Here is a 9,432-nt window from a genome sequence, read left to right on the forward strand (position 1 = left end):
GGGAAAAGGGTAGAACCGTTTGCATCATTTTTTGTCACTCATATGAAAACAATTGTACTGTACTGCATAAGGATTTATTACTTACTATTTGAAAAGGCATCCACACACCCTGAAACACCCAATCATCCACTTTATACACCACTTTATTAGAAACACCTCATAGCTGTACAGTTAGTAGTGACATCTTAAGAATGGTCAAATAAAACCCAGTTAGCACTGATCCTGTTGTCATAGTCTGACCAGTGATAAATGTGGAGGATTACAGTCTGCAATCATATACCTGTAAAAGTCCCAATAAGTTAGTTTTACCTAATAAAGTGCCCAATGAGTATATGTACAATTTAGGAGTTTGTAATGAAATAGTTGATGAGTGTACATTCTCAGTAGTAAGTGTGATAATGCAGGTGATTGGCTACTGTCTGATCCCTTAAAATTATTTCCATATACAAAACACTTTCCATATACAAATAGCTGATATCTCATAACCCTATGAGGAAACCTCAACCCTATCAACACCTTAATAAAACTGAGTCTGTGTGTTTGTGTCAGAACCTCTCCATGAACTGTGCTGAAGATGAGGTAACTTCCCATTTGTTTTCATCTTACTGGAGACCTGAGTGGGCCTCACATCCCTAGTCTCATTCTCCTCTTAGCCTTATTGACGGATGTCCTGTGGAGGTGTTCTGTGCCTGGCTCTGTGTATGTGTGTGTGTGTGTTGCACAGGAAGCATCATGGAGATATGGGGGGGGGGGGGCTGAGAGGGTGTTCCATGGTTCCTGCACATCTGTGTGCTGCATTTCTCTAGGTGCTATGAGGTTGTTTTTCAGTTGTGAGAGTAGGGGATCACCCTGTATAAATTTTTTTCACTCTCCCATTTCCTTCCTCACACACTTAACAAGGGCCATGAAACACATACACACAAACACACACACACACACACACACACACACACACACACACACACACACACACACACACACACACACTGTGGCAAGTCTTGTGGAAGGTGTGTGGAGGGTTTGTGATCTTGCTTCACCTGCTGACCTTGATGCATTAACAGTGGATTTTCTCATCTGAGATCAGGACCCAGATCTGCAAAGAGCATACTTATCTAGCATGCTGGGCCAGCCCATGTCCATGTCATATTGAATGAGATATGAAAGACCCACATTAATCTTGAATCAGCATCCCTACCCTATATGGTTTTCTTAGTAAGGTTTTCATATAAGTGATGTGTTCACGATTATTGTTTATGCCATATTACTGTATTATAGTGAACATATTACTGTGAAAAGTATCAGAAGCACCTCTAAAATAGTACTGATTACTGTTCCTTGAATGAATCCATATATCTGTAATAATATTGGGAGTGAATTGCAGCATGTAAGGAGGTTTAGGCTTAGAGTGTTAATTCTCTTTGTTTTTCAAAAACCTCCGCTTGGGCCATTTCCTGTGTCCTGGAGAGAGTCAGACAGCATCGCAGAGCTTTGCTTTGGTTAGATGAGCTCCTGGACAGTGTTATTGGACCTTCTGACCCTCTGACAATGCATTTATGCCCACGCACATGCACAAAGACATGCACTCACACACACACCTAAACATAACCCAAATCTTTCTGCATAAACCCACCCACACACACAAACAAACAAAGACTTTATACAGGCTACACACGCCTCACATCAAAAACTCCTATTTCCTGTGATCACTTTACATTGGAGGCAGGTTAAAAACAAAAAACCCTAATACACAACTATAAATATCTGAGGCACGTTGGGGCCTGGAGACTTTTCCGGCACCGCTTCCAGTGCGCGCGTGGGCCACCCGGGGAAGAGGGAAATGAGGATCCGGAAAGATATTACCCTTTTGTACGGATCTGAGGCCAGTGATGCATATTTGGTCAGGGCAAAGGTTAGGATTTGGGGAAAGGGGAAACTGTTTCTAGGTCAGTATTAAAAGGACTATATCTACAACACAGGAAATGAGCAGCCCTGGCTGCATGGAACTTCCTGCATAACATTATAAATGGTCTCCTCCCTCTGGCTGTGTTGGTCACTTGTAAAAAGCATTATCTGAGAAGAGAGCACAGAACTGGGAGTGTGGTGGGTCTGAGAACACTAGAGAGGGGTCACAAAGACACGGTGGTGTGTGTTCTCGTCCCTGCTGGTCGGGGTGAGTTGATGCTGTATATTTTAATTCTTTGAAATAATCTTTTTCTTGAATTCTTGGATTTATTTAGATCAGACTTTACTCATGCTTTGAATTGGAAAAGCACTTTTCACTGTAAGAGAAATGCTGACTTTTGCTGAGAAATGTTTGGACTGAAAATGGGAACAAAAAGATAAGATTATATAAAGTTGAAGTAAGAGTTTTTTAAGCTTTATTGTTGTGGTGTTGCTACAGGCAATTCAGTTATTCATGCTTTTTAAATGAATGGATAAATGACTGTGCCGGTGTTGAATGCTATTCTAGCCTTCAGTCTTGGTGGTTTTTATGGTCTACTTGGCTGTTTCCTATGAAAACCATGAGGGTCTCAACATTGAAACAGATTATATTTAAAGGAATCCATTGATTTTTCAAATTTATCGGAGTTTTGCATTTATTCTGTATTTATGTGGAACAGTATATACTCACTTTATTTTGCTTTAAATAGTCAAGTGACTGTGATATGAACACAGACTCAATAAGACATGATGCTTGAAAATTGACTTCTCTGAATTACGTCCATTATACCGACAATTTCAGGTACGAGTAGGGAGCTGGTCTCCCCAAGCAGATCCATCTAGAACTTTCTCTTCTAACCATTTCTAATATATCCAGGTAAGCAGTCTTTTTGTTTTGCACAAATGTACAAAACTACACCATCAGTGCTATTTAGATTTAAATATGTCTCATTAATCTTCCTTCAACAGACATTAAGCACCATGCAGATGGTGGAAGGATATCGGGTCACCTCTAGGCGCGACGTTGTTGGCCAGGTGATGGAGGCGCAGGGATATGTGAAGGAGTTCACACGCCACTCTAGCGACGTCCTGCTCAATTTAAATGAGTTACGGCATCGTGACATCCTGACTGATGCCACGCTGCTGGTGGGCAGTGTCCAGCTGCGCGCCCACTGTGCGGTTCTCATTGCCTGCAGGTCAGTCTACAGGCATGGACAGGACGTGTGGACATTCGCCTTCTCCCACCCTGCCTCCCACCCCACACCCCCTTCCTCCTTCCTCTGCCGCTGATCCTGTTTTCAGCAGAACATCTCATTGTTCAAAAGATGGTTATGTCATCCTCTTGTCTCCTGAGGCCCTTCATGTGCCCTACACTCCTTCCTCTCCCCCTTTTGGCCCCTTTTCTTTTATCCATTCGCCAAGCTGCAAAGTTGCAAGCATTTTGATGTAGTTTTCTTTCTTCACAATGGAAGAATGCACTTTTCAGTTTGGTCTTTCCTTCTAATCATTTTCTGATACATGTCACCAAGGCCTCGACCCCTTGTGAACAGTCCAGTGTGTTTGTTTATATTTTAAGTCCATGTTAGATTCTTCTGTCCATTTTATGTCTTTTTGTTTCCCTGTGTCATACCACCACTTTTTTCCTCCATGTAATCCTAAAGTGTTTATTTTTGTTCTATTTGATGTGCCAGCTTAACAAGAATCTCTCTTTTTCTCCCTTTCTATCTCTCTGTCACACCTCAGTGGCTTCTTCTATTCTCTGTTCTTGCGCCACACAACCGGTGCTATTAGCGAGCGAGGGGTTTCCCTGTCCCTGCCGGAGGGATTGGATGCGGGCAGTGTGTCACTGCTGCTGGACTTCATGTACACCTCCCGCCTTCCTCTCACCCCTCGCACGGTGCACGGAGTGCTTGCTGCCGCCACCTACCTGCAGATGGAACATGTTGCAGACACCTGTCGAGCATTCTTACAAAACGGGTGAGAGACAGAGTGAAGAACACAGTGGTTAAAAAAAAACAAAAAACCCCACATGAATGTGTTTAGAATTCTGCAATGTACATCACGCTCTGCTTGCTGCAGGCTGTGTGAATCTGACTGTCATGTGCTTTACAGTGAAAGGGTTTGTGTGAACCCTCCCCTGGTGGAGCTGGCCTCCAGTAGCAGAAGCCCCCATGTAAGCTTCACAGTGCCACCTGGTGGTAGGCCTCCCCCTGCCCAAGTCTGCTCCTCCTCACCATCCAGGCCTGCTGTGGAGGTCGAGGAGCCCAGCCCTGCCAGAGCCAGGTGAGAGAGAGGGAACAGGAGGTGGGAAAGGAGGTGGGATAAAAAAGATATAGCATCGAAAGAAATTGAAGAGCACTCTTTAGGAACAGACTCGAAGAGGTAAAAGTGCTGAACCATGTAAACAATTTTATTAATGTCCTGTAGTTAAAATAATTGTACATTTTTACAAGAGGACCTTTCATAATTATAGTAACATAAAACACAAAGTAATTAATATACTGTACATGTAAACACATGCTCTTGGTGTCTTTGCAGGGTTCCAGAAGAGAGCTTGGTCTCACTGGAGCCTGGGACTTGCCTGATTCCTATTCCCAGGCCAAAGAGCCTAAAAGTGGAGAAGCCAGAATCTTCATCCCTGTCCCATTGCACACCATCTCCAGAGAGCCCCTCCCAGTCCAGCGGGCAACCCAACTCACCAGCTGAGTCCAGCAGCTGTAGTCTTTCCCCTAAGATGAAGGTGTGTTGCCCTTGTGAGTGGGTGTGAACATGCACTGTGAGAACATTTTTTATTGATTGTGTACTTCTCATAGGAATGGGTGTTAATCCATATAATGTTTCACAAATAATCACATAAAATATATGTAACTTTTTTTTTGCATTACTTTCAGCTGTCTGTAGAATGTCTGTTTTTGTATTTCAGAATATAAAGACTGATAATTTACATATCTTTTGATATGAAATCTTATGATTATTATGTCTTTACAGCCTCGATCGGAATCCAAATTTACTCCTGATCCTAAGGCCTGTAACTGGAAGAAATACAAATATATTGTCCTCAACCCTCTCTGTGCCACACCCATTAAAGAGGAGGGACCAGAGGAGGAGCACAAAACATTTGGCAACTCGCCCTCTAGCAGTGATAGCACAGATACCACACCCAAACGACCCAAGGAGGAATGGTCAAGCACTGGACATGGGCTTAATGATGTGTATGTTGCATTTACTTTATAGCATACACAATGCTACAAATGCGATAACTCTTTTTTTATTACATGTAAAGTCATAGTTCTATATAGAATTTTCAATGATTTCTAAGTAATCATCATATGTTGGCTGAATGGCGTTAGAGCCTATGTTTAGGCCTACAACTTCAAATTTAGTTTAGTGACACTTTTTTTTTTTCTGCAGGAAAGGCCTGTCCCCAGTTCATGACACACCTTGGTCACACATGCCTTTTACTTCCCACCCTGGACTCATACCACAAACAGCAGACACTTACAGAGGACCACTGACTGCAGTGATCAGAAACACCACAGGTCAGCACAGCCTTTAATTCTCTCTTTCTCACAAAAGATGAATTAGAACTACAAGGACTGCTAACTACATGAGGAGCTTCATTCTCATTTCAGTCTCATCATGGATTAATTCATAACTTCTTTGCATTAATAGAAAATGTGTAAAAGAAAACAAACAAAACGAACAAAACAAAATAGCACTGATTGTAATCTGTCTTTTTCTACAGGTTTTTGCTCTTTATATAAGAGCTCCTGTCCTGTTGTTCTAGAGGCAGCCAAACAGAATGCTCATGCATTTGAGAAGCTTCCAGTCAAGCTCGAGAACCACTCCCCTGTGATCTGTTACTCTGGAAACCAAGGAAGCACAAAACCTGCCTGCACAGGTAAAGCAATTATTCCTCTGACATGCTCAGGGTGAAATATTATATAAATGTCATCATAATGTCATTTGAAACCTTATGTCTAATCACATTGTACACTTCATGCACAAATGTTCATATATTTTTATACATATTGATTTAATTTTAGTAAAGATTATTGATCTCTCTCTTCCTCTCTCAAGGAGATAAGCCATACCGCTGTAATGTGTGTGGGGCACAGTTTAACCGCCCAGCCAATCTGAAGACGCATTCCCGCATCCACTCAGGGGAGAAGCCCTATCGCTGTGATACCTGTGGAGCTCGGTTTGTCCAGGTACTGTACAAAAATAATGTGCCACAGCACACCAAAACATCATTACATTTTTTGTGGTTTAACTCATAATACAATGTTATACTGTTGTGTAATGCTGTAGTGCAGTGAATAAGAGCCCTGAAGTAGACACACTATGCCAGAGAGATATGCAAAGAGACTGTCCAAAGAGATTCAGTAAAAATCTGTGTAGGCTTTCACTACCCGTTTGCTCACAGCTGTGTGTGATTTTGGCAGGTTGCTCACCTACGTGCTCATGTTCTCATTCACACCGGGGAGAAGCCGTACCCATGCCACACCTGCGGGACACGTTTCCGTCACCTGCAGACACTGAAGAGCCACCTGCGCATTCACACAGGGGAGAAACCATACAGTGTGAGTAACATACACCAACACATACACACTTACACACACACACACACACACACACACACACACACACACATACACACACAAACACACATTAATCTATGTTTGTAAATGTTCCTCTTTCCTCCTCCTTGCTGTGGCAGTGTGAGAAATGTGACCTGCGTTTCCGTCATAAGAGCCAGCTGAGGCTGCATCTGAGGCAGAAGCACGGCGCCGTCACCAACACCAAGATCCGCTACAAGGTTCTGGCTGACCCCTACCAGACCAGGCCAGCCATTCTGCAGGCCTGCTGAGCAACTCTACAGACCTATTTCACACAGTTCCTTGTTCAAAAACTTTAGCAATGTTTTAGAATTTATTATGGTATTGGAATAGATTTTGGGAACAAAGATGCACAAGAAGGTAAAGGCAGGATAATTATAATTAAGAATTGTGGTTTTATGGTTGTTTAATATAAAAAGGTGGAGCGCTGCATTCCTGGAAAGCACACACATATATATATCAAAGCCTACAATAACCTTCCAGGAATGCCGCGCTCCTGCACTAGACGTGCTGAATACTATTTTGGCTACTCATTTTTTCTATTTCCTTATTTATTTGACTTGCCAAGTGTTCTCTTTCACTCAGTAGCATCACATGTAGATAAAAGGTATGAGCAGACACTGATTTCAGATAGGCAGCAGCATGTCTCAGACAGAGGGAACATCCTATAATAAAGTTCTGCTGCTGATCGCCAAGGACTCAAACAATAAATGGCAAGGTACCTACAGCTCTCAGAGTAGAAGAACTGGGAGAAGCATTTCAATTCCTTACAAAGTAATAATACAGAGGAAAGAAAGGTAGATGGTATGCGGGGAGATGTGTTAGGAGTTCAAATGGAAAACAAGGAAATATGAGTCAGGGAAATGATTTAGCATGAAGAGCAAGACATTTTTCGGGAAAGATGTGAAATCTGCAGTGATAGTCAATGGAAGGTAAAGGAAGAGTGTTATGAATTAATGTGTAGGTTGTTTTAAAAGGAATATAAGGGCAGGTGTATAGTTAAGGAATGTTAAATTGTTTAATTCTTCCAATGTGGTCGGACTAGGGGCCATACAAGTAGGAATGGCTATGAATTAAATGTATTATTTAATAGATGTTAATTCCCAAGTGTACCATTTTTTTTGTCTGATCTTCCTTTCTTTTTGAGTAAGAGAACAGCCTAGAACAGTCATTTGCTTGCTTATATGCCAGTAGGTCAGTGGATGTCATGTTCTCATTCTTAGTGTGTGTGAACATGGCAGTCTCATCATGTTATCTTTTAGTTAGTTATGCACTAACACATTTTTCGCTCTACTAATTTTATAAGGCCTGGAGCCTATTTATTTTAAATAAATAACTTTACTAATTATGAATTAGATGTATTAGAGGATTAACTTCTCAAAGGATCCAAAATTTTGTATTAGTGATATTTTTGATTAAGGGAAACGTATATTTTGTCAATGGTATGTGATAGTCTAGGAGTCCAAGCAGGCCAAGGACTCAAACAAGCCAGGCAAGGTAAATATAAAAGTTAATGGTAAGGATGAAGATATTCTTGACATTGTCAAATGTAATGCTCTTTTGCTGGACAAAGACAAGACCTATTTTATATAAATTAAAGTTAAATTAATTTCTTTTAATTGGAGATACAGTGTCTGTGGTCATTGTCTGTTGCCTCTCTTTTTTTCCCCTCACATTTTCAGCATATACTCTTATCCAGAGGGACTTATATATGTTGCTCACTGGGAATTGAAGTGTTGCTAGAAATCAGGCTACCAGGTGAGCTACAATAGGACCTCTGAAGGGCAAAAATCTAAAAAAGACTAATCACTGATGACACATTGTCCAATGTAAGAAAAACAAGGTTGGCTTTAAGACACACTTCATGCAAAACATCAGACACTATGTTGAAGTTTTAAGTCTTCATGTCCGAGGCCCGAGAACACTTGGTGCCTCTCTCTTATGCCTCCCTTCCTCTGGTTAGCTCTCCTACAAAGCAGAATGACTCACTAAAAGGTGTTTAATTTTTCTGTGGGTGGCTAGTGAGAGAGATGCAGGGCACCTATTTCCACTCTCGATCTACAGCAGGGCACATACACTGTCATTTGTGTGTGTCTCACGGTCCAAGCAGCCTATTAATGCTGATATATGTGTTAGACTGTTCACCCAAAACTTTAATCAAACTACCGAGAGTGAAGCAGCTATTCTCTGGACAGTTTTTTAAAAATGGACTTTTGTGCATGCAGTGCTGGTCTGTGAGAGAGTCCTGTAACCATGGCAGTATTATAGTTGAATGCTACTGGCTTTTTTGACATTTTGTCTGCCTGAAGGGCAGATGTCACATCTGCTGAGCTCACTGTCTTTGTTTGAATACCAAACAAATAATGCATTAATGAGTCTCCTTCACACAACCTTATGGCCCAGAACTGTGTGGTACACTGAGCCAAGGAGAAGTGGTGACCACTGCTTGATACAGCCTAATATATATTGGACAAAACAAAAATCTATCTTGACTGGAAATACCAGCCAGACTAGATTATGTCCTCTGGAAGTCATTGGGTCATTTTTGTGGTACTTGGTACTGTGTAAATCCAGTAGCAAGTATTTTACAAAACAAAAACTTATGTAAACAAATGTCAATGATAAAATATTATTTTGAATATATTCTTTTTAATGCTGAACTATTCCTAAATAAACTTCAGGTAGACAGGAAGCGGTTTATACACTGTCACAGTAGAAGAGGTAAGTAAATGAACGAATGGATTAATGAACAGGCCTACTGGTGGAGATTTCTTTTGATCAATAATTTATGTCCTCATAAACTCTAACTAAATGGCTTCCAATAGCCCACCTAGTCCCCTGCTCGCGTTTAATCCCACCAGAGCCGTAATTA

At 41.4% G+C, this 9,432-nt stretch overlaps 1 protein-coding gene across 1 annotated transcript; it reads left to right on the forward strand.

Moving 5' to 3' along the window:
- The first annotated feature begins 2,031 nt into the window (after positions 1 to 2,031).
- Positions 2,032 to 8,184, forward strand: bcl6b (BCL6B transcription repressor). The gene is made up of 12 exons (XM_027031347.3): positions 2,032 to 2,170; positions 2,744 to 2,818; positions 2,911 to 3,137; positions 3,685 to 3,918; positions 4,054 to 4,224; positions 4,480 to 4,681; positions 4,930 to 5,153; positions 5,353 to 5,480; positions 5,687 to 5,842; positions 6,022 to 6,152; positions 6,387 to 6,524; positions 6,662 to 8,184. Exons 3-12 carry the CDS (start codon positions 2,923 to 2,925, stop codon positions 6,809 to 6,811), a joined length of 1,749 nt encoding a protein of 582 aa, XP_026887148.2. The 5' UTR covers positions 2,032 to 2,170; positions 2,744 to 2,818; positions 2,911 to 2,922; the 3' UTR covers positions 6,812 to 8,184.
- The last annotated feature ends 1,248 nt before the right edge of the window (positions 8,185 to 9,432 follow it).

This window comes from Electrophorus electricus, chromosome 13 (assembly GCF_041902795.1).
Source record: "Electrophorus electricus isolate QZ-2024a chromosome 13, ASM4190279v1, whole genome shotgun sequence".
Lineage (NCBI taxonomy): Eukaryota > Metazoa > Chordata > Actinopteri > Gymnotiformes > Gymnotidae > Electrophorus > Electrophorus electricus.

What these genes read in the sequence shown, in the direction of transcription:
- bcl6b (XM_027031347.3), top strand. Translation starts at nt 2,923, where the DNA reads ATGCAGATGGTGGAAGGATATCGGGTCACCTCTAGGCGCGACGTTGTT. An exon ending in GTCTTTCCCCTAAGATGAAG is followed by an intron (nt 4,682 to 4,929) that starts GTGTGTTGCCCT and finishes ATGTCTTTACAG; the next exon opens with CCTCGATCGGAATCCAAATT. An exon ending in GTGGAGCTCGGTTTGTCCAG is followed by an intron (nt 6,153 to 6,386) that starts GTACTGTACAAA and finishes TGATTTTGGCAG; the next exon opens with GTTGCTCACCTACGTGCTCA.